This window comes from Salvelinus alpinus, chromosome 39 (genome assembly GCF_045679555.1).
Source record: "Salvelinus alpinus chromosome 39, SLU_Salpinus.1, whole genome shotgun sequence".
Lineage (NCBI taxonomy): Eukaryota > Metazoa > Chordata > Actinopteri > Salmoniformes > Salmonidae > Salvelinus > Salvelinus alpinus.
Window position 1 is genome coordinate 3,870,122 of NC_092124.1, and position 25,593 is coordinate 3,895,714.

Genomic DNA, 25,593 nt, shown 5'->3' on the forward strand with positions numbered 1-25,593 from the left:
ACTAAATGGGTAGTCGTCAAATCCGTTGTGATTTATGTGTTCTAACAGGCCCACAATGTGGTTACAAAAATCAGATTTGGATGTATTTGGCTGTTTTCGCCACATAATATTTAGAAGTTTCCCTTTCGGGTCTAGAAAACATTTCTGCTAAATGCTAACTCCTGTTTGTAGGAGCTGGGGGCATAGCTGTCCATGTACTGTAGAAATTGTTGGTGGTAGACGAAGTAGTTTTAAGTGTAATACAGATGATTAGTGATGATGACATCCATACAGCATTGTACTCCGATTTTTACCTCAACATAGTGTGAAATACACACATAAACAGTAGCCTAAATTTAGGCAAATTACGATGGCTAGCAATGGGGGGATTCTGGCTCTATTCACCACAGGGGAAGCGTGTTTCCATGGCGTTTCCATTGTTTTGGATGAACTCTTACCTTATTTATTGGTTGAAATGTTCTATCAGAATGTGCCAGCAAAGAGCAGTGGAATGTCTCTCTCTCTCTCTCTCTCTCTCTCTCTCTCTCTCTCTAAGGGATATTATTAACTCTTGAAGCATCCCTGACACGGAATCATCCCAATTCATTGCCTGTATGGATGGCTGTGATGGGTGGAAATGTGTCAGGTAGCCTCGAGGTTAGAGTGCTGGGCCAGTTACTTAAAAGGTAGCTGGTGCAAATACTGGAGCCGACAAGGTGAAAAATCTGTCGATGTGCCTTAAGCAAGGCACTTCACCCTAATTGCTCCAGGGGCGCTGTATGATGGTGACCCTGGCCGGGACCCCACTCCCTGCCGGTGTCTCAGGGGGAGTTGGGGATATGCAAGAAACATCTGCCCATTACACACTCGTGTGTAACAGGGCAAATATAAACACCCGCCTTGTGTCAGCAAAGGGCAATGAAATTTCAATCTCTCGCTCCCTCTCTCTCCGTCTCTCTCCCTTTGCCCCTCTTTCCCCCGCTCCCTCTCTCTCCCTCTCTCTCCCTCTCTCTCCCTTTGCCCCTCCCTCTTTCCCCTCGCTCCCTCTCTCTCCCTTTGCCCCTCTTTCCCCCCGCTACCTCTCTCTCTCTCTCTCTCTCTCTCCCTTTGCCCCTCTTTCCCCCCGCTCCCTCTCTCTCTCTCTCTCTCTCCCTTTGCCCCTCTTTCCCCCCGCTCCCCCTCTCTCTCTCTCTCCCTTTGCCCCTCTTTCCCCGCTCCCTCTCTCTGTTTAGTTCAATCCCCTCACTGCGGAGCCACTGAGTGACAGTACGATGTCCACGGTGTGCGCGCACAACCAACTGGGAGAGAATTTAACTACAAACGTCACGACCAAGTGAACGGGAGGGACAGGGGAGGAGAGGGAGATTGCGGGAGAGAGAGAGAGAGAGAGAGAGAGAGAGAGAGAGTGGGGAAGGATATATTGAGTCAAAGCAGCTCTGCTTGCTCCTCAGTGTGTGTGAGAAGAGACAGAGGACGTGTGAGAAGACAAGATGGAGCGCTGGAACAGATGAAGACTGTCACTGGGTACGTGTCTCTGTGTCTCCGCCTGTCTGTCTGTCTCTGACTGTCTGTGTGAGTGAATGAGTGTGTCTGTTCTGTGCATGTGTGAGTGAATGAGTGTGTCTGTGTGTACGTGTGTGAGTGAATGAGTGTGTGTGTGTGCACGTGTGTGAATGAGTGAGTGTGCCTGTGTGTACGTGTGTGAATGAGTGAGTGTGCCTGTGTGCACGTGTGTGAATGAGTGAGTGTGCCTGTGTGTACGTGTGTGAATGAGTGAGTGTGTCTGTGTGTACGTGTGTGTATGAGTGAGTGTGTCTGTGTGTACGTGTGTGAATGAGTGAGTGTGTCTGTGTGAATGCTGAAGAAGCTGTAAGTCAGACGGTTTGAGTTTAGGCGACGTCTGTGCGTAAGTCTGACTAGGTGAGAGCGTGTGTGTGTCTGGCGGTCTGTGTGCGTCCGTGAAAGAGTAAGTGCGTGTGTATCCTCAAGACGCTGTAAGTCGCCGTTTTTTCCCCCCTCTGTGCAGTTCTGACTGAGTCAGAGCGCGTGTGCATAATTCATTTAAGAGTGGGTGCATGCGAGAGGGTACAGGTATGCTTAAGCCTGTGCGTAGGAGTTTGGGTTTCCTAAGGAGACAGAGAGGTGTTGTGGGGGTAAGATGTGGGCTTTTTATTGAACCATTTCTTACATTGATGAACGATTCTGGATTGCATTCTGGCGCTAGCTTAATTTGAGGCGAAAACAAACTGTTTGTGATCTGTCTGTGTGTCTGCTCATTTGTATGTCTCTGCGTGTGCGTCTTGGGTGTGTGTGTGTGTCTTGAGTGTGTGTGTGTCTTGAGGGTGTGTGTGTCCTGAGGACAAGTTGGTGGTACCTTTATTGGGGAGGACGGACTCGTGGTAATGGCCGGAGCGGAATGAGTGGAATCGTATTAAATACATCCATAATATGGTTTCCATGTGTTTGATGCTATTCCATTTGCTCTGTTCCAGACATTATTATGAGCTGTCAGCAGCCTCCACTGGTCTTGTGTGTGTGTGTGTGTGTGTGTGTGTGTGTGTGTGTGTGTGTGTGTGTGTGTGTGTGCGTGCGTGCGTGCGTGCGTGCGTGCGTGCGTGCGTGTCAGTGGAGGCTGCTGAATGGAGAACGGCTCATAATAATGTCTGGAACAGAGCAAATGGAACGGCATCAAACACATGGAAACCATGATGAATGTATTTGATACCATTCCACTGATTCCGCTCCAGTCATTACCATGAGCCCGTTCTCCCCAATTAAGGGTGCCACCAACCTCCTGTGGTGTATGTGTGTGTGTGTGTGTGTGCGTGCGCGCGTGTGGCTGCGTTTAGACAGGTAGCCCAATCCTGATCTTTCTTCCAATAATTGGTCTTTTGACCAATCACATCAGCACTTTTCACATCAGATCTTTTTAAGAGTTGATCTGATTGGTCAAAAGACCAATTAGTGAAACAATTCATCTAAATTGGGCTGCCTGTCTAAACGCAGCCTGTGTATCACATTGAGTGTGCACATGTAGGCTAAGTACACAACAACATTTATAGCAATGTTTTGTACGGATTTCAATAGCCAGTAGTGTAGTCTTTCAGCAATTACAATTTACACTAGGACAGAGGTATTAAAGGATAATGAAATGAGAGGTACTATAATTAAATGTCCTCAATAAACAATGGGATGATTACCATTTCTATTAGAGTTAAGCATTGATCTTTATTTAGAACCTGATTGTTCATTTTATAGGTGACAGCCACTGTCTGGACTGGAGAATAACACTTCAAGCACTGTAATGTACACCTTGAGGACAAGGTGGAGCGCTAGAGAGAGATGGGAGAGAGAGAGATGTGGAAAGAGCGCACGAGAGACAGCTAAACAGATTGAGCGAGAGACAAACCTATTTAATTTGTATTCATTTAACCTTTATTTAACCAGGAAGGGATCATCATCTAAAATCTATTTTTTTCAAGAGCGTCCTGGCCAAGATATGCAGCACCAAGTCATTACACAATTACAGACAGACAACGTAAAAAAAACTACAGGTAATCTAGTAAAAAAAACATTGAATTCACAAGAGTATAACAAGATTATAAAACAGCAAATTAAAAACATTGGCAGGTTAGGGAATCAGCCTCAAAATCCTTCATCAATGATTTAAAAACACCAATCGGGACAAGTTCTTTCAGTTTAAAAGTATTTTGTAAGGCGTTCCAAGCTGATGGTACATAAAAGCTCTTTTACCAAGTTCAGTTCGGACATTTGGAACAGCTAGCAGGATAAAGTCCTGCGAACAAAGAGAGTACCCACCACATTTCTGAACAATAAAAATGTCAAAATAAAATGGTAGCAAACCCAAAATGGCTTTGTAAATAAAAGTATTCCAGTGACTGAGCCTACGAGTGACTAGAGAAGGCCAGTCAACCCTGGGATATAAAGTGCAGTGGTGCGTAAGGGTTTTGCAGTTTAAAATGAATCTCAAAGCTCCATGGTAAAGGGTGTCAATTGATCTCAAACACTGAGCGGAAGCATTCCTATATAAGATATCCCCCATAGTCTAGTAAAGCCATAAATGTAGCTGATACTAGCCTCCTTCTGGCTTCAAAAGAAAAACAGGCCTTATTCCTAAAATAAAATCCCAACTCCAGGTTAAATTTTTTTGTAAGTTGTTGAATATGCAATGTAAAAGAGAGGCCATCATCAATTAAAATTCCAAGATATTTATATGAGGTTACAGTCTCAATCTCATTGCCCTGACAGGTAGTAATAGGTGAAATGTTCAGAGGTCTATTTCTTGCTTTAGAAAACACCATTAGTTTAGTTTTGTCAGTATTGAGGATAAGCATCAATTGACACAAGGTATGTTGAACAGTATAAAAAGCAGTTTTCAAGTTCTGGAAAGCTTTTGTGAGAGACGAGGCACAACAATAAATAACAGTATCATCAGCATAAAAGTGAAGTTGCGCATTTTACACATTTTTGTCAAATTTTTTATATAAATAGTGAATAAAAGGGGACCAAGTACAGAGCCCTGGGGCACACCATTACAAACAGACAATTTAACAGACATGAGCCCATCAAATTGAGTGCACTGAGTTCTATCAGACAGATAGTTAGCAAACCATGCAACTGCATGCTCCGAAAGACCTACGCTGGACAATCTCTGCCTCAGTATAGCATGATCAACTGTATCAAAAGCCTTAGAAAGATCAATAAAAAGTGAGACACAGTGCTGTTTTTTGTCAAGGGCTTCGGTGATATCATTTAAAACCTTCATGGCTGCTGTAATTGTGCTGTGCTTCTTCCTGAAGCCCGATTGGTACATTGAGAAAATAGAGTTAGTATATAATAACTCTTTTAGCTGTTCACTCACAAGGGTTTCAAGTATTTTCGCCAGGGGTGACAGCTTTGAGATTGGCCTATAATTATTTAAAACAGTTGGATCTCCCCCTTTTAAAAGTGGTAGGACAAATGCTGATTTCCAGATCTTTGGAATTTCATTACATTCCAGGGTTAGATTGAACAGATATGTAAGTGGTTCAGCTATGAAATCAGCTGCCAGATTTAAAAAGCAGAGATCCAGAAGATCAGGACCTGCAGGCTTTCTCTGATCTAAGGATTTCAGAGTTTTATGTACTTCCTGCACTGAGAATTGCAAAAAGCTAAAAGTTTGACCAGCTCTCACTGGTTCATCCACACAGGGTTATACAGACATAGAAGATACTGAATCAAACAGCCTACCAGTTGATACAAAGTGCTCATTGAAACAATTCAGCATTTCAGTTTTGTCATATACAGCAACAGAGTCCTTCAATACACATGATGGTAATTCATTAGCATTACTGTTACCAGACATAGATTTAATAGCCTTCCAAAAACTTTCTAGGGTCATTCAGGTTATCAGTGGTAACAGTCATAAAACATTCGGACTTGGCCTTCCTGAGAAGAAACGAACACTTGTTTCGTAACTGCCTAAAAATAACATGATTTCCTTGTTTTAGCCCAGGCTAGATTACATTCATGAATAATACAAAACAGCTCAGAAGAAAACCATGGGTTATCCTGCCCTTTAACCCTGAACCTGCGGAATGGGGCGCGTTTGTTTACTATTTGAAAAAAAAACATCATGAAAGAATTTCCTGGAGCAAGCTCAATCTCCAGTCAAAAACATATCATGAAAGAAAGCCTGCTCATTAAAACTCCTACAATTTCTCTTATGAATAAAGCGTGGGTTTGTTTTAGGAACCTTAGTATTTCTAACAGCAACAACAGCACAATGGTAACTTAAAATCATTACAAAAAAGCACCAACCGCAGAATATTTATGTGGAACATCAATATCAAAGGGTAGATTTCTCTGGACATTTAACATTTGGGCGAGTGGGCGAGTTAATCAACTGGGTAAGATTCATAGAATTACAAAACATTTTTAAATCATCAGACACCGGCTTTAACCAACACCAGTTGAGATCACCAATCAAGATCATTTCACTGTAAAGAAGTTTAGACATAAGGTGAATCAGAGAAGAAAATGCCTCACCGAGAGCAGAGGGGGGTCTATAACAGCCAATCACAGTTATAGAGAGGCCCTTTGAAACCTCAAGATTCAAAGCAAGAAATTCCAACTGTTTACAAATAGTTTCAGACTTTGCCACACTGACAAGGAATGACATCAGCATCCGTTGATTTAGCCCAAATCCTAACCCCATCCATTTTTGACAACAGGCTGCGTACATTTAAATGAAAAATAATAGATTTAAAATCAAAGGGGGATTGGAGACATTGCATATCAGGGCCAGGGTTAGGTTGCACGTTAACAGATGTCAACAAAAGAAGAATAACTACGCACCTCTGTTTAATAACCTTACACGGCGTCACTTTTTTAAGAGACCTACTGCAAGCGAATTCTACAAGTGAGTTTCCAGACAATACAAAACAGTCATTTAAAACCATTAGACTTTGGTAGTGACAAGTTCGTACTGTTCACATCATGCCACAAATGCATCAGTGGACCGAGTGAAAAAGAGCGAGTTCCCGCAGACAAAATGTCTAAAAAATGTCTAATGGACGGGAGAGTACAGTACATTGTCAGATATACTCACCCAGCGACACTGTTCGTTTTCTCCAGAGTTCAGGAAAGTCAGTGCATAAAGAAATACCACGAAAATTGACATTTTCTCTGAGAGATGTAAGAAATAGAGGCCAAGGAAACGTGAGGGGAGAGAGGGACTGCGCGTATGTGTGAGTCTGTGCGCGTGTGAGTTGATTGAGTGTGGGGATCGATTGAGAGAACGGGTTGGGGATTGTTGAGCTGCCTCTGACAACCAGGAGGAGAGTGAAGAGGAGCAGCTTGGACGAGACACTCTGTGGAGGGAAAGCTGAGAATAGAACCCAGGCCAGCCAGAGATAGGGTTACTTCGGTAAACTTCAAGTAAAGAAGTGCAAATAGCGGAAAAAAATGTATGTATCCGAGTTGTGGGAGACACGCGATCTTTACACCAGCAAAACAAAATAGATTGCACTACACAACAAGGCAATTGTGGATTAGGTTATTAGTAGGTTAAAATCTACAAGTCACAGACAAACGACTTGACATGCTGCCATCTTGGATTGTGAAGCCATGTATATACTTACTGAGAAAGAGATGTAGAGAGAAAGCGAAAGAAAGATTAGGGAGAGATGTAGAGGGAGAAAGAGAGGTATAAATAACAGTAAATGGAGAGAGTAGAACGATACACTGTCAAACATGAATATATATTCGGAGATCTGAAAGACTATTGAGATATTGGGAGTAGCTTACATCAGCTCAGGTACTTGAAGAAGATCATTATGAACAGTAGGAGAGAGAGCGACTAAGTACAGCAAAAGAACCAGGAAGTGAGATATACTCGATAAAGTGAGTGATACTATCGCCCTGTCTCCCACCATTCCTTCCTTTCCTCCCTTCTCATTCATATCGCTCTCTCTCTCTATTTCTCTCTCTTCATCTCATCTCCATCCCCACCCCCCCACAACACACCTACCTACCTACCTACCTACCTACCTACCTACCTACCTACCTACCTACCTACCTACCTACCTACCTACCTACCTACCTACCTACCTGCCTACCCGCCTACCCACAGTCCCATCCGGCGGTCCACATGAGCGTATCGAAACCTCCTCCGCCCCACTCCCACTTCGCCCCCCCACCCAACTCTTCCACCTCCCATCTCTCCATCCCTCCCTCCTCCTCCACCCCATCCTCCCCCCCACCTTCTCGTGCTGCCTCCTCTGCTCCCAGATCTCTCCCTCCACCCTCTCCCGTCAAGATCTCCATGCAGGAGCACTTTGCCATCAACGTGTGCCCCGGGCCCATAATGCCTATCCCGCAGATCTCCGACTTCTTCCCGCGCTTCCACGACTTTCCCATGACCCCGCCACCGCCCCGGGAGAAGAAGATCCTGAAGGAACCAGATTTCGGATTGAGCAATGGAGGGGAGACGGACGGAGAGAATAAGGAGAAGGAGAGGAAACCCATCGAAGAGGACCGGGGGGAAAGGCAAGAAGGGGCGGATTCGGACGACGATGATGAAAGTGAGTGGGAGGGGGGTGGGGGTTTGGTGGGGTTCAGGGTTTAGGGAAAGGAAGGCCTTTGGGTCAAGTATGGTGTGTGTGTGTGTGTGTGTGTGTGTGTGTGTGTGTGTGTGTGTGTGTGTGTGTGTGTGTGTGTGTGTGTGTGTGTGTGTGTGTGTGTGTGTGTGTGTGTGTGTGTGTGTGTGAATCTATTTCGAAACATTCCACCGCCAACGCAAACATTCTCAATAAGATGCCATATCCTCAATTCATCTCAATGTTTACAATAATTAAGAACATCGCTTGGTAACACGTCATTAGCCAGGGTTCTAAAGAAAGATAAGTGGGCCAAATGTTCCTGACATCTCCAACAACATCCAATTAATATCGCATAAATCCATGTTTTGTTCCAAGTATATTTCAAAGGAATGAGCAATACACAAGCACAAATTAACAGTGTTTCTTGGGTATATGAGGACACAGAACAGAAAGGATTAGAAATTGAGAAATCTCATTTGACAATATTATTTTTTACAAAACGTTCCACACAATGCATTCGCAACACATTCACAACACATTCACAACCATTGCACATTACCTCTGGGTGTATTCTAGCCACAACGGTTGTCCAAACATTTGTTTTGTGCATACACTCATTTAACATATACAGTGCCTTCCGAAAGTAGTCATACCCCTTGATTTATTCCACATTTTGTTGTGTAACAGGGAAAAAAATATTCAAAATGAAATAAAAACAAACAAAAATCTCACCCATATTCACACATTACCACATAATGACAAAGTGAAAAATTTAAAATTTTGGCAAATTTATTGAAAATGAAATACAGAAATATCAAATGTACATAAGTATTCACACAGAAAAAGTCAATACATTGTAGAAGCATCTTCGGCAGCTATTACAGCAGTGTCTTTCTGGGTAAGTCTCTAAGAGCTTTGCACGGAATATTTGTACATTGTTCTTTAACTTCTTTAAGCTCTGTCAAGTTGGTTGTTGAAAATTGCTAGACAGCCATTTTCAAGTCTTGCCATACACTTTCAAGACGATTGAAGTCAAACTGAGGCCACTCAGGAACATTCAAAGTCGTCTTGGTAAGCAACACCAGGGTATATTTGGCCTTGTGTTTTAGGTTATTGTCCTGCTTAAAGGTTAATTCATCTCCGAGTGTCTGGTGGAAAGCAGAATGATCAAGGTTTTCCTCTAGGATTTTGCCTGTGCTTAGCTCCATTCCATTTCTTTTTTTATAATGAAAAACTCGCTATTCCTTAACAATTACAAGAATACCCATAACATGATTCAGCTACCACTATGCTTGAAAATATTGAGAGTGGTACTCTATCTTTGTAGTGACTGGGTACATTGATACACCATTCAAAGTGTAATTAATAACTTATTATGTGACTTTTGAAGCACATTTTTACTCCTGAACTTATTTATGCTTGACATAACAAAGGGGTTGAATACTTTTTGACTCAAGACATTTTTCATTAATTAGTTTGTCAAAATTTCCAAAAACATATTTCCACTTTGATATTATGGGATATTGTGTGTAGGCCAGTGACAAAAATCTAAATTTTTGCGGAAAAAGTCAAGGGGTGTGAATACTTTCTGAAGGCACTGTGTGTTTTATTACAATGATTTTGACAATTGTGTACATCGATTGGTCAAAGTGTCATTTGTTTGTCTTTCTGAGTGTCATTATGGCTTTAACTGTGGGTGTTAAAATGTCGGCTAGTTAATTAATGATGTTCCAGTTGTGAAGTCATGTATTCATGCATGTCTGTTTCTCTGTTGGTCTCTTAGTGTGCTTGTGTTGTGTTTGAGTTTGTCTCTATGTGTGTGTATGGGTATGCTTAAGACAGTGTGTACAGGTGTCAAATTGTGTGTGTTCGTGCATGTCTACGCACATGAACTCAATGGGGTCCGTGCGGTGATTTATGGAAATGAATGTGTATCCTAGTTAATCATCGGAAAACAAACACGGGCCTCAATATTGTTGCGGTTTGATCCCGACTCTCGAAGTCGCCATTTGTTTGTGTCAAAACCTATTTCTGGGTACATTTCTCAGTGTTAGCTGGCACTGCATGTGTTTAAGGGAAGTAATTGTGAGTCGAGCATCTTCTCCGCCGTCATTGTCTCGCGTTCGTTGTCGCTCGCTCCGAGTTTCTCCGACAGAGGGGCTCACACACACACACAGACAGACAGACACACACACACACACACACACACACACTGTGTGATTTATTTTGCTGTGTCGGAGTAATGTTATTCAGTCCTCAAGTCTCTTTTTTTCTTTCCACTCACAGCGAGTAATACAAACAAGGTGTGCTTTTTAAGAGAGTGTCAGGAAAATAAGCATTGGCGTATCCAGATTCCAGAATTGTGCAGGAGGCTGGAGTTACAGGTTTTTTGTGTTTGGGGAGGTGGGGGTTGGAAGGTGTGTGTGTGTTGGTGTTTATGTTTATGTGCATGCATCTGTGTGGCCATCTGTGCATGCATATGTGTTTCTGTGCATTCAATTCATTTACACACACTTTTATTTAGGCTGTATTCACAGCCAGGGCCAAACCAATTGCCAAGAATGGATCGTCTGTATCGATTGTTTTGTTTTACAGCTTATCTGGGCACCCTGGAGTTCACCCTGCTCTTCGATCACGAGAACAACTGTCTACACTGTACAATCCACAAAGCCAAGGTAAGAAACCCAACTGTTCTAATCTCCGTCAAGGGCTAAGCTTGAAAACAAGACTCCACTTACACACCCCAAGAGCCGAAGCTAAGCCACGTCCCCTCCACACAAAGCGTCGAGAATCAAAGGGAAATTAGCTTAAGCACTATCCAATCCACTGCAAGCCTTAGGTTAGCGTTGCAGCTTCAAAAGTTACTCTACATATCTTTTCCGCGGAGACAGGCTTAGCTCTGAACCCAGCACATCAAGCCGTGAAGTCATGAAGACAATGGTGCTTGCCGCGAAAACCCGTGAACTCTATTCAGTGAGAGAGAACCAAGATGTATCTCTTGACAATGAGGCAGAGTGGAGTATTGATGCGATCCGGGCTAGAAAGATACATTTTGCATTCAGCCCACACCAGGCAAACATTCAATATATACTCCTTATGGGTATTACGGTAGATGTGAAGCTGAGATGCACCCATTCAATAATATACCCTGACTAAAAGTGCGTCCCAAATGTTACCCCATTCTCTATAAAGTGCACTACTTTTGACACGCGCTATATGGGTCCTTGTCAAACGTTGTGCACTACATAGCGAATATGGTGCGATTTGGGAATCGGCCGTAATTCTGTGCCTTCCTACTTATGTAATTTCAGGGAGTTGCTATCATTTGTCCTTTTTTGGAAGGCGATTGACTATGTTAATACCCAGATCAGCACCCCAACCCAATGGAAAGCATTGGTAGTGCTGGCACACCTACATACAAACAGACTAGCTTGAGAAGTGATGGACGTAGAAGGAAAACGAGTTGAGTAGAATGGCATGCGACACAATAGACAAAACAAGAGTAGAGTTGAACACCAAAGGACATAATGCTCTTTGTCATGCCCTGACCTTGTCTGGCGTACGGCCTGTGGTGTATGACCGTATGCCGTGTGTATGCTAGCTAAACCTTGACCAAGTGTGTTCTGTCTGTGTGTGTCTCCACAGGGACTGAAGGCCATGGACTCCAACGGACTGGCCGATCCATACGTCAAGCTCCACCTCCTGCCCGGAGCAAGCAAGGTCACTACAACCCTCCTATCCCTCATCGTCTTCCATATTAGTGGTACCCAGTCTATTAGTCGTGTGTGTGTGTGTTTCTTTCCACTGAAACAGCTTGCCTCACAGTGAAGCGCTAAATGGTCCTACCCAAACCACCGTGACGTATCGAATAGACGGGAGAGTGCTTTACTGTAATCCAAAACTAATTTTAAGTACTGCAGCTTGCGATAGCATGGCACTTAAGATTCCTAGATATGATTGCCATACTTTCATGGACATAGTACATTTTGAAATGATTCCAGTTGCGTATATTGTGGATAATGTGTTGAATTTGGAGTGCTTCTCTGCTGTTTACTGGACAGACAATATCACCTGTGAGGTTGGCCAAAGCACTGGGCTTAATCAGTGTTTTCCATAAGCACCGGTGGTCGGCTAAACAGACGATAACAGACTCATTATCTGTGTTTGAATACTCATACTAACCGCACTAACTGTACTATTTGTGACGTAAATTGAGTATATAGAATGCCTATTGGTCATAGTATGGATATAGTTAGTATGCCAAAAGTTCCCGGATGTCGTACTACATTCGCCAAAATATGAAGGATACAAGCAGTGGACACTATTTCCGTACTTTTAGGGCCCATAATGACTTTCTTCAGAAAATGGGTGTGGCTTCACATCGTTTTCAGATTTGAAGAAAATGCTGGAAAATATGCTGCCGAAGTCCAACGAGAGTGGATACAAATTCATCGCTAGGGCGAGTGAAATGGTCAGAGTGAGGTGTTCTCTCATTTGTGCCTGGAAATAGCTAGCAAGCTAGCCAACGTTAGCTTGAGTGCTTGACTGCCATTGTAAGGTCAGAACGCTCGAATCAACCCTACTCCTCGGCCCGAGCGTCCAGTGTGCGCTCAGAGAGCGAAACTCTCTGAATTTACAAACGGACAATCTGACAACGCTCTGAATTTACGAACGCCCAGAGCGCACTCTGAGTGCTCTATGGCACTCCAGATTGAATTTAAGAACACACCCGAAGTCGTAAAATGTCTAGCTAGTCATTTGTTATACTAACAAGGTAGCAAGAGGTTGCATAGCAACAGCATCAACTTCCGGTAGACAGGCGAAGAGCTAGTACGCTCAATTGAAAGGATACCGCTCGTTTACAGTATACTAAAATGAACTAATAGTATATAGTATGTAGTATATACTCATTAAGTATGTAGTATACAGTATGTTAGTATGGGTATTCGAACACAGTTATTGTCAGCTGGCAACTTTTTTCAACTAACTAGGCTTCTTTTCATTTAAAGGTTTCAATTAGCTAGACAGAAACGTCGGTATAGTCTTCTCCCTCTAGAATGAACGATATGCATCTTCTAGTGATCTATTGATAGGACAGGCGCGTGTCAGTCACAAAGCGAGTGATGACTGGGAAGCTGCTGGTTTGTCATGCCTCGTGGTATCTGTGCTATTCTTGTACACTGTGGTTGGCTGCAGTCAAAGTTTGGGAGAAGACAAACCAAGATGCAGGTAAAATTGCTCAATTCCAAAACCAGTTTAAACAGCAATTCAAGTAAAGAGTGAAAACGTAAACGCTGCATATGTCCCAGCAGCGTCCTTAGCCAGCAGCCGTTTTCCGGCAAACAGGAAAAGGTACAGGTTGACAGTTAGGATCCTGTTCCTGTTGTTTCCAGTTGCGGAGGGAGGTGTTTAACCCCAGGGTCCTTAGTTTAGTGTTGAGCTTGGAGGGCACTATGGTGTTGAACGCTGAGCTGTAGTCAATGAACAGCATTCTTACATAGTTGTTCCTTTTGTCCAGGTGGGAAAGGGCAGTGTGGAGTGCAATAGAGATTGCGTTATCTGTGGATCTGTTGAGACGGTATGCGAATTGGAGTGGGTCCAGGTTGTCTGGGATGATGGTGTTGATGTGAGCCATGACCAGCCTTTCAAAGCATTTCTGTCACGCCTGCTCCCGCTCCTCCTCTCTGGCGCTCAAAGGCGCCAAGCTGCCCATCATTACGCACACCTGTCACCGTCATTACGCACATCAGCGCTTGCTGGACTCACCTGGACTCCATTACCTCGTTGATTGCCCCTCATATATCTGTCTGTTCCTCGGTTAGATCCCTGTGTTAGCATTATTGTCGTAATGTCGTTTTGTTCCCCCTGTCCAGACGCTGTTCTTGTTTTGTTATATGTTCGTTGTTTCATTAAATGTTCACTCCCTGTACTTGCTTCTCGTCTCCAGCGTCTGTCCTTACAATTTCATGGCTACAGATGTGAGTGTTATGGGGCAATAGTCATTTACACAGGTTACTTTAGCGTTCTTGGGCACAGGGACTATGGTGGTCAGCTTGAAACATGTAGGTTTTACAGACTGGGTCAGGGAGAGGTTGGAAATATCAGTGAAGACTGATACAGCTCGTATTTGCCCTATACAGCTCGTTCAGTGCGGTCATAGTGCCAGCATCGGTTTGTGGTGGTAAATAGACAGCTACTCTCTTGGTAAATAGTATGGTCTACAGCTCATCATGAGGTATTTTAACTCAGGAGAGCAGAACCTCGAGACTTCCTTAATATTAGAGTGTGCGCAGCCGCTGTTGTTAGCAAAAATACACACCGCTTCCCCCCAACCTTACCTGACACTGCCCTGCGGACTTGACGATGTATACGAAACCAGCTAGATGTATATTATCCATGTCCTTGTTCATCCATGTCCTTGTTCAGTTCTTCCGGTCCCGTTGACAGGATAATCTCGAACAGAGCTCGTCCAGTTTGTTTGTTGCATGTTCACTAATAGAACTGAGGGTAGAGGCAGATTATTTATTTGCCGACGTAGTTTTGTCAGGGTTCCCGCACGTTGGCCTCTCTTACGTCGCCTTTTCCTCTTCTGAGTCTCTGGGATTAGGGCCTGGCCCCGGGGGTGAGCAGTATGTCCTGCGCCGCTGACTCGTTGAGGTAGAAATCTTCATCCAACTAGAGGTTAGTGATTGTTGTTTTCGGTCATAGGAAAGGATGACGGAAACATTATGTAGGTAAACGGAACCGAATCGCCTCGGTGGGATAGCCGTTCATTTGGCTACCTCATTTGCATACGGGTAGGCTATTACTGCTTTCTGGCGATTATCTCCAGATATATTATATTCAATCGTCACTGCAGGAACAATAGGTAGTGGAGAGAGAGACTCATTCTGTTCCAAAATATGATAAAAGAAAAGAGACTGAAGGTTAATAAAGCTAATGTCATGATACTTATTGCTATAGGCCTACTGATTTGATTAAAGTGTCCAGTGGCAATTTTAGCATGCAAATCCTATGCCAGCAAAGCCACTACACAACACAACACTAAACAATACATTTAATGCATTGTAACAGTGACAAACAGTGCCCCACAAACTGTTAGCGCCTACAGAAAGCTGTCCCATCAGCTGAACTTTCCTTTCAGCACCACGGAGTGAATCCTTACCACCGTTACACCTGGGTATCAGAGGAGCCTTGTCTGGCAGCGAAACAGTTCATTCAGCCTCATTTACTGCCTTTTAAAAAACATAGCTGATATGGCTGACTTGCTTAAATTAACATGGCTACTACTTTTATCCTTGTGGATTTGTGTAACTCTATAAAAAAAAAAAGCATTTTCCTTCAATAATAACGAATACCGACTTTTGGACCACACACAAACATGATTATATTTATGTTCATTAAATTCATGATGTTTATTATCACACTTAGCTCTATGTATGAGCAAGTGCCTATTTGTTCAGCACTTTCAAACTGTAAGAGAAATTCAGATAGATGTTAGTTCAGATCAAATCCAGCAAGATGTTGAGGCCTTAACTTTACTCTTCTTTAAGTCACCAGAGAGAGAGAGAGAGAGAGAGAGAGAGAGAGAGAGAGAGAGAGAGAGAGAGAGAGAGACAGAGAGAGAGAGAGAGACAGAGAGAGAGAGAGAGACAGAGATAGACAGAGACAGAGATAGACAGAGACAGAGAGAGAGAGAGAGCAAGAGAGAGAGAGCGAGAGAGAGAACGACGGTATCTCAGCTGTTAGCATACCATTTGAAGTATTATATTGTGTGGTCTTAAAAGTAAGGAAAATACAATCACGGGGCTCCACTTTTATAGACAATATACTGACGCGAAGACAGCGCATTGCACAAACAAAACAACCCTAGCAACAACCCTCGCAATATGAACTGGAATTACGTGAACTTTTTGTTGAACAAAAGTATTTGAATGTGAAGAGATTGTCACTGGCAAACATGGTTACAGACCATCATATAGTATGATGGTCTGATATATAGAGAACCACATAAGCGAATTATAATAGGCTACACAAAGTAAGCGAAACAATGAAATGCATCATTCTAACATAGCCTAAAATAATGAATAATATACTAATCCGATAGACCTGTACATGTATAAGTAATATAACAATGGAGACTATGGCATAAGGGAATGATGAGCAGATAAGAGTCAAGCCATAATTTCGATTAAGACATGAGTGAGCTGAGACGGATGATATGCCTGTTCGTTCCGCGCTTTTGAAATGTACAGCGACAGAATTCAGAACATGGGCCATTCTTACAGTATTCTCCCTGTACACCAAGTCAGAACCGTAGGAAAAATAACGGGGGAACATAAGCAGACAATGAAAGCTCTTACAATATTCGATGATGACATTTCTCTAAAACAGGGTATAGGATACATGTGCACCACCAAGTCAGAACAGTAGGCTAAGTTCTGAGGTGGAGAGGGACCATATTCTTAGGGTGAGACACATAGGCTACTAACAGCTTACTACACAACATACCCTTACTTTTTGAGCTACAGTATACATACAGTATGTTCCTGGCATACTACGTCACTTATACAGCAGCATTTTTAAAACCATTTTCCTGCAATTCTATATTGTTGTTTCTCAACATGTTTACTTGGCAGAACACAAAAAAAATTCTTAGGTTTTTGCCAAACAAACTAAATTGAAAGAGTAGACCAGATATACAGTTGAAGTCGGAAGTTTACACACAACTTAGCCAAATACATTTAAACTCCGTTTTTCACAATTCCTGACATTTAATCCAAGTAAAAATTCCCTGTCTTAGGTCAGTTAGGATCACCACTATATTTTAAGAATGTGACATTTCATAATAATAATAATAATCACATTCCCAGTGGGTCAGAAGTTTACATACACTCAATTAGTATTTGGTAGCGTTGCCTTTAAATTGTTTAACTTGGGTCAAACGTTTCGGGTAGGCATCCACAAGCTTCCCACAATACGTTGGGGGAATTTTGGCCCATTCCTCCTGACAGAGCTGGTGTAACTGAGTCAGGTTTGTAGGCCTCCTTTTTCGCAAACACTTTTTCAGTTCTGCCCCTAAATTTTCTATAGGATTGAGGTCAGGGCTTTGTGATGGCCACTCCAATACCTTGACTTTGTTGTCCTTAAGCCATTTTGCCACAACTTTGGAAGTATGCTTGGGGTCATTGTCCATTTGGAAGTCCCATTTGCGACCAAGTTTAACTTCCTGACTGATGTCTTGAGATGTTGCTTCAATATATATACATAATTTTCCTTCCTCATGAAGCCATCTATTTTGTGAAGTGCACCAATCCCTCCTGCAGCAAAGCACCCCCACAACATGATGCTGCCACCCCCGTGCTTCACGGTTGGGATGGTGTACTTCGGCTTGCAAGCCTCCCCCTTTTTCCTCCAAACATAATGATGGTCATTATGGCCAAACAGTTCTATTCTTGTTTCATCAGAACAGAGGACATTTCTCCAAAAAGTACGATCTTTGTCCCCATGTGCAGTTGCAAACCGTAGTCTGGCTTTTTTATGGAGGTTTTGAGGCAGTGGCTTCTTCCTTGCTGAGCGACCTTTCAGGCTATGTCAATATAGGACTCGTTTTACTGTGGATATAGATACTTTTGTACCTGTTTCCTCCAGCATCTTCACAAGGTCCTTTGCTGTTGTTCTGGGATTGATTTTGCACTTTCCGCACCAAACTATGTTCATCTCGAGAAGACAGAACGCTTATCCTTCCTGAGCGGTATGATGGCTGCGTGGTCCCATGGTGTTTATACTTGCGTACTATTGTTTGTACAGATGAACGTGGTACCTTCAGGCGTTTGGAAATTGCTCCCAAGGATGATCCAGACTTGTGGAGGTCTACAATTTTTTTTCTGAGGTCTTGGCTAAAATCTTTTGATTTTCCCATGATGTCAAGCAAAGAGGCACTGAGTTTGAAGGTAGGCCTTGAAATACATCCACAGGTACACCTCCAATTGACTCAAATTATGTCAATTTGCCTATCAGAAGCCTCTAAAGCCATGACATCATTATCTGGAATTTTCCAAGCTGTTTAAAGGCACAGTCAACTTAGTGTATGTAAACATCTGACCCACTGGAATTGTGATACCGTGAATTATAAGTGAAATAATCTGTCTGTGAACAATTGTTGGAAAAATTACTTGTGTCATGCACAAAGTAGATGTCCTAACTGACTTGCCAAAACTATAGTTTGTTAACAAGAAATTTGTGGAGTGGTTGAAAAACAAGTTTTAATGACTCCAACCTAAGTGTATGTAAACTTCCGTCTTCAACTGTCGTTTTTGAGATGTCATTTTTGCCACAATAAATTACATTGAAAGAGTCAACTAAACTAGTTTTTCTGACCAAATTACTAATCTACCACCTTCCCTCAAAGTCCCACGCACAGTGATTGACAGGTCTGAAACCCTACCAACTCTGTGACTCACAAACATCCTGCCCCTCTCCTGACAGTTCCACCCACAGGGATTGACAGGTCTGTAACCCTACCAACTCTGTGACTCACAAACATCCTGCCCCCTCTCCTGACAGTTCCACCCACAGTGATTGATTGACAGGCCAAACTGTTAAAAGTCAATCCAAATTGACACATTGGTTTCCTTACCCTAATTGTCCCCTAATTGTACACAGCTGAGCCAGTAAAATACATATTTGAAGAACAAACATAATTGTGGCAATTCATATCTTGCAGTAAAACTGTAAATGGTTTTCATCTCAAGAGAAGACAGGTTTAAACCTGCAAAATGTTATGTTTTGGGCGACCCTACCAAATTCACATAGAATTGAGTTAGATCTGTCATTCTCATTGAACGCAAGTCTAAGAAGCAGTAAATATGTTCTATGTGCGCTATTTCTATGCTTCCTGTTCTTAAGTTTCCTTTTTGTGTCTTTTTACAGCAGACTGAATTCATACACTTTCAGTAATTTTAATTGTAAATTAATGTCTTTCTATGCAATACCACAACTTATTTTACAAACCTGGCAGTTAAAGTTGTTAAAGTTTGAGGCGGCAGGTAGCCTAGTGGTTAGAGTGTTGAACTAGTAACCGAAAGGTTGCAAGATCAAATCCCTGAGCTGACAAGGTAAAATTATGTTCTGCCCCTGAACAAGGCAGTTAACCCACTGTTCCTAGGCCGTCATTGAAAATAAGAATTTGTTATTAACTGACTTGCCTAGTAAAATAAAGGTTAAAAAAATATTCTATAATTTAGCTGTGTATTTCGGTTGGAATCAAGGCATTCAAATGTACCCGAGGCCACCAAAATAGAGCTTATTCTGCAAATTTGTTTTACCCTAGCCCAGGAACACTCTGTCTCTCCCCTTTTTCTATTTGGTTGGCTAGTCCATATACAGTGGAGAGAACAAGTATTTGATACACTGCTGATTTTGCAGGTTTTCCTACTTACAAAGCATGTAGAGGTCTGTAATTTTTATCATAGGTACACTTCAACTGTGAGAGACGGAATCTAAAACAAAAATCCAGAAAATCACATTGTATGATTTTTAAATAATTAATTTGCATTTTATTGCATGACATAAGTATTTGATCACCTACCAACCAGTAAGAATTCCGGCTCTCACAGACCTGTTAGTTTTTCTTTAAGAAGCCCTCCTGTTCTCCACTCATTACCTGTATTAACTGCACCTGTTTGAACTCGTTACCTGTATAAAAGACACCTGTCCACACACTCAATCAAACAGATTCCAACCTCTCCACAATGGCCAAGACCAGAGAGCTGTGTAAGGACATCAGGGATAAAATTGTAGACCTGCACAAGGCTGGGATGGGCTACAGGACAATAGGCAAGCAGCTTGGTGAGAAGGAAACAACTGTTGGCGCAATTATTAGAAAATGGAAGAAGTTCAAGATGACGGTCAATCACCCTCGGTCTGGGGCTCCATGCAAGATTTCACCTCGTGGGGCATCAATGATCATGAGGAAGGTGAGGGATCAGCCCAGAACTACACGGCAGGACCTGGTCAATGACCTGAAGAGAGCTGGGACCACAGTCTCAAAGAAAACCATTAGTAACACACTACGCCGTCATGGATTAAAATCCTGCAGCGCACGCAAGGTCCCCCTGCTTAAGCCAGTGCATGTCCAGGCCTGTCTGAAGTTTGCCAATGACCATCTGGATGATCCAGAGGAGGAATGGGAGAAGGTCATGTGGTCTGATGAGACAAAAATAGAGCTTTTTGGTCTAACTCCACTCGCCGTGTTTGGAGGAAGAAGAAGTATGAGTACAACCCCAAGAACACCATCCCAACCGTGAAGCATGGAGGTGGAAACATCATTCTTTGGGGATGCTTTTCTGCAAAGGGGACAGGACGACTGAACCGTATTGAGGGGAGGATGGATGGGGCCATGTATCGCGAGATCTTGGCCAACAACCTCCTTCCCTCAGTAAGAGCATTGAAGATGGGTCGTGGCTGGGTCTTCCAGCATGACAACGACACGAAGCACACAGCCATGGCAACTAAGGATTGGCTCCGTAAGAAGCATCTCAAGGTCCTGGAGTGGCCTAGCCAGTCTCCAGACCTGAACCCAATAGGAAATCTTTGGAGGGAGCTGAAACTCCGTATTGCCCAGCGACAGCCCCGAAACCTGAAGGATCTGGAGAAGATCTGTAGGGAGGAGTGGGCCAAAATCCCTGCTGCAGTGTGTGCAAACCTAGTCAAGAACTACAGGAAACGTATGATCTCTGTAATTGCAAACAAAGGTTTCTGTACCAAATATTAAGTTCTGCTTTTCTGATGTATCAAATACTTATGTCATGCAATAAAATGCAAATTAATTACTTAAAAATCATACAATGTGATTTTCTGGATTTTTGTTTTAGATTCCGTCTCTCATAGTTGAAGTGTACCTATGATAAAAATTACAGACCTCTACATGCTTTGTAAGTAGGAAAACCTGCAAAATCGGCAGTGTATCAAATACTTGTTCTCCCCACTGTACTTGGAAAAAACTGGGCTTTGGCTTTAGGGCTAAATGTAACTAGCTAGCTAATGTAGCACATTGACACGCTAATGTAGCACGTTGACACGCCACGTCGACTATTGAAAAGGAGTTGTTTTGGCACTTGGCTGGTTAATGTGACATTGCTCCACAGCATTGTCTTGGTCCCATTTGACTGGCTTTGTTTAGATCTTGGAGTTGTTGTTCTTGTGAATGGCTGGGAGGTTTGGCAGCTGACACAAAATCTTCTCAGGTTGATTATTGCTGGCGGCCATCTTGGGCTTGGGTCAACATCAAAGGAAGTTGTGATAGCCGCATGGAGACAGAGCCAGACAGGTATTATAAACACAATGTCTGTGGTCGAACCCCCAAAAAATACAGCAAAAAAAGCCACCAGGTCTGCTTCTGTTAATTCCTCCCTTCCTTCTTTTGTTCCACACCATATTTCTGCATCCCGCCCGCCCTCCGTCCCATCTCTGTCACTATCTCTCCATCTCTATGTGACCCTCTATGACCTTGGAATAGCAACACAGTGCCAAGAGAAGGGCGGGAGGTAAAGGGGTGAGAGAAGGAGAGAGCTAGGGGGGAGATGGATGAGGGGAGGGCAGCAGCAGGTGGTTGTCATGGAAACAGCGCCGATTGTTACACTACTCACGTCAACAGGCGAGTGTAGATGGGGGGGATATACGTCAGCACATACGTAAGTACCCACAAACCCCCGTTTGGTAAATATCAACCACATGAGTCTACGGCGCCGAGGAGTGGGGAGCACGTGAGTGTGAAACAGAGGATGACAGGCGGGCTGGCAGACAGGCAGGGAGGGACTCACACGCATACACACCATCTTGCACACACAGGGGCACGAGCACACACACACACTCTCCCTCTCCCCCTTTCTATTTTTGTTCTTAGTTACACACACACACACACACACACACACACACACACACACACACACACACACACACACACACACACACACACACACACACACACACACACACACACACACACACACACACACACACACACCCACACACACACACACACACACACACACACACACACACACACACACACACACACACACACACACACACACAGAGAGACTCCCACATAGATACACACTACTTCACACACCAGCTTCCACACATACAGGGGCACAAGCTGATTCCTCATACTAAAGGACCGCCGGACTCACCTGGACAGAAACACCTGACTAAACACACCTCCACAGAAACACACACTTGCTCTCTCTCTCTCTCATCCACAAAAACAAAACACACACCATTACACACTCTCTCCTCCTCACACACACTCACACATTACACACATCACACAGAGAGAGAGAGAGAGAGATGAAGAGAGAGATAGAGAGGGAGGAAGAAAGACAGAGGGAGCGAAAGAGAGAGAGAGGACGACAGAGACAGAACCCCGAGAGAGAGAAAGTGCGCGAGAGGTGAAAAGATTGAGAAAGAGAGCGAGAGCAGTGAGAGTGGTTCTAGGTATCTTCCCGGCTCAACGTTCTCTTCTGCCCCCTGTCCTAATTGTGGCGCATGGAGAATGAGATTTCTGAGTCACAGTCTTAGCCAGTTTTGTGTGTGAGCTCGGGGACCAGGGGAGAGAGGGAAAGGAAGAGAGTCCATATAGACGGATGCGGGGAGAGGGAGAGGCTAAGGATGAAATATTTAGGGAAACATGTAACAAGCATTGATGACGGGGGGAAGGGGGCAGGGGAGAGAAAGAGAGATGGAGCCAGGCAGGAGATTTTTTTTATGACACCATATGCTGTTTTGGACGGGACATACCTGGGGGTATCGATGGAAAAGAGGAGATGAGAAAGAGGGAGGGGGGGGAAAGAGTGAAGGATGAGAGATGAAACGAGGTAGGGAGGAATGGAGGAAGAGAGAGACGGGGAGAGATTTGAGGGAGAAAGAGAGAGTAGGATGGGGAGAGAGAGGCAATTAGCTCCGGAGCACCAGAATGCCCCGGGGAGTCGGGTTTTAGGCTCGCGCTTGAGCGGCTTGAGAGTATACAGTTCTTCGCTCTCTTGGTGTGTTTGTGCACGTCTGTGTGTGTGCGTGCGTGCTTGCTTGCATGCGTGTGTGTGTTTGTGTGTGTGTGTGTGTGTGTGTGTGCACTTAGGGGATTCAAGACTGAGTAAGTGAGGAAGCGTGCCTGGTCTCGGCATCAAAACAAGAAATAGCCGTTGTGTAACCAAGAAAATAAATGAAATATGTAAAACAGCAGCACGTCCTGGAGGCAGCATATAATGGAAAATAGTATCTAGAACTGGCTAATGTGATAACCCTGCCTTCTAAATCATTCATGAAGGGGAAGTTAGCGTAGCATTATCGGACGCTAACGCTGGGCCTTTCTTCATTGAGAGGCTTAGATTTTTCATGCTAATTGTGTTAGCGCGGGCTAATTGACAGGTGTGGTGTGTTAGCGTTAGCGTTAGCGCAGTACTTGTTTGCAGGTCTGGCCGGTAGTGAGGCTAGCGACAGGCTAGGGGAGACAGACAGACAGGTGACGCGGGGAAGCCTCATGTCCTCCTGTTCTCCTCTATAAAGTAGGTGAGCAGATGTCTACCATTTCCTGGGGGAAGGAGATAAATTAAGTTTCCTCTCTCTCTCTCTCTCTCTCTCTCTCTCTCTCTCTCTCTCTCTCTCTCTCTCTCTCTCTCTCTCTCTCTCTCTCTCTCTCTCTCTCTCTCTCTCTCTCTCTCTCTCTCTCTCTCTCTCTCTCTCTCTCTCTCTCTCTCTCTCTCTCTCTCTCTCTCTCTCTCTCTCTCTCTCTCTCTCTCTCTGTCCTTTGCTGTATCATCTCACTATCTATCACTTCCTCTCTTCATCCTACCCTCTCTGTGTGTCTCTCTCTTCCTAATTATTTCCCTCATATCTCTCTATCATCTCAACTCCCTCTTACTCCACCCCAATTGCCCTCTCCCTCTCCAACTTATTGCCTCACCTCTCTCTCTCTCTCTTATCTCTTCCCACCTGTCACTTTCTCAGCCCCCCATTTCTTTCCCCTATGCTCCCACACCCACTATTTTCTATACTTTTCATTTCTCTCTCCTCTCTCCCTCTTTCAACCAATCCTTTCTCTCCCCCTTTTTGAACCTCCCTTCTCCCTTTCCGTCTCTCATCCCTCTCTCCTTCTCACTTTCGTCTCCTGCAGGCGAACAAGCTCCGCACCAAAACACTGAAGAACACTCTGAACCCGGTGTGGAGTGAGACACTGATGTACCACGGCATCACCGCTATCGACATGACCACCAAAACCCTCAGGTACTGAACTGCAGAGAACTACAACTCCTATGTGTATGTTATACTGGCATATTTTATAAAACAACTTGCCTACAGTTCCCAGAGGGCCATTTGGCAAATTAATTATCCAGCGGACAAACAAAAAAACTGCCACACACACTGGCCAACTGTTCCATTAGCAGTCGCCGTGCTTTTGATACAGAGCGCGGAAGTGATGTAGGTCGAGCGCGGCAACTTTGTGCGTGTGTGTATGTGTTTGTGTTTGTGTGTTTGGCACCGTCATGATAATGCAGCAATGTAAAACCCATGCCTCAGGGATATACACACAGACATAGCCACACACACACACACACATATACAATGCCTTCAGAAAATATTCACACCCCTTGACTTTTTCCACATTTTGTTGCGCTACAAGGTGGAATTAAAATGGATTTAAATGTCTTTTTTTTTTGTCAACAATCTACACAAAATACTCTGTCAAAGTGGAAGAAAAATTCTAACTTTTGTTAAAAAAATATATCACATAAAAGCACTATTAAATCTGGATTACATAAGTATTCAACCCCCTGAGTCAATACATGTTAGAATCACCATTGGGAGTGATTAAAGCAGTGAGTCTTTCTGGGTAAGCCTCTAAGAGCTTTGCCAACATGGATTGAACAATGTTTGCACATTAGTCTTTAAAGAATTCTTCAATCTCTGTCAAGATGGTTGTTGATCCTTGCTAGACAGCCATTTTCAAGTCTTGCAGTCAAAACTGTAACTTGGCCACTCAGGAACATTCAATGTCGTCTTGGTAAGCAACTCCAGTGTATATTTGGCCTTGTGCTTTCGGCTTGCTGAAAGGTGCATTTGTCTCTCAGTGTCTGGTGGAAAGCAGACTGAACCAGGTTTTCCTCTAGGATTTTCCCTGTGCTTAGCTCTATTCCATTTATTTTTATCCCAAAAAAGTCCCCAGTCCTTGCCAATGACCAGCATACCTATAACATAATGCAGTCACCACCATGCTTGAAAATATGAAGAGTGGTACTCAGTGATGTATTGCGTTGGAATTTCCCCAAACTTAACTCCGTATTCAGGACATAAAGTTAATTTCTTTGACATATTTTTTGCAGTTTTACTTCAGTGCCTTATTTCAAACAAGATGCATGTTTTGGAATATTTGTATTCTGTACAGGCTTCCTTCTTTTCACTATGTAATTTAGGTTAGTATTGTGGAGTAACTGCAATGTTGTTGATCCATCCT

The 25,593-nt window shown here is 43.4% G+C and overlaps 1 protein-coding gene across 1 annotated transcript in view; it reads left to right on the plus strand.

Annotated features, from left to right (window-relative positions):
* The first annotated feature begins 1,387 nt into the window (after positions 1-1,387).
* The window catches only part of LOC139566629 (double C2-like domain-containing protein beta), a 46,937-nt gene continuing 22,731 nt past the window's right edge, over positions 1,388-25,593 (plus strand). The window contains exons 1-5 of the mRNA XM_071387864.1: positions 1,388-1,503; positions 7,613-8,063; positions 10,677-10,756; positions 11,727-11,801; positions 24,256-24,365. Of these exons, the coding sequence (XP_071243965.1) occupies positions 7,631-8,063; positions 10,677-10,756; positions 11,727-11,801; positions 24,256-24,365 (698 nt within the window). The 5' untranslated portion in view covers positions 1,388-1,503; positions 7,613-7,630. The remainder of the gene's footprint in view (positions 1,504-7,612; positions 8,064-10,676; positions 10,757-11,726; positions 11,802-24,255; positions 24,366-25,593) is intronic.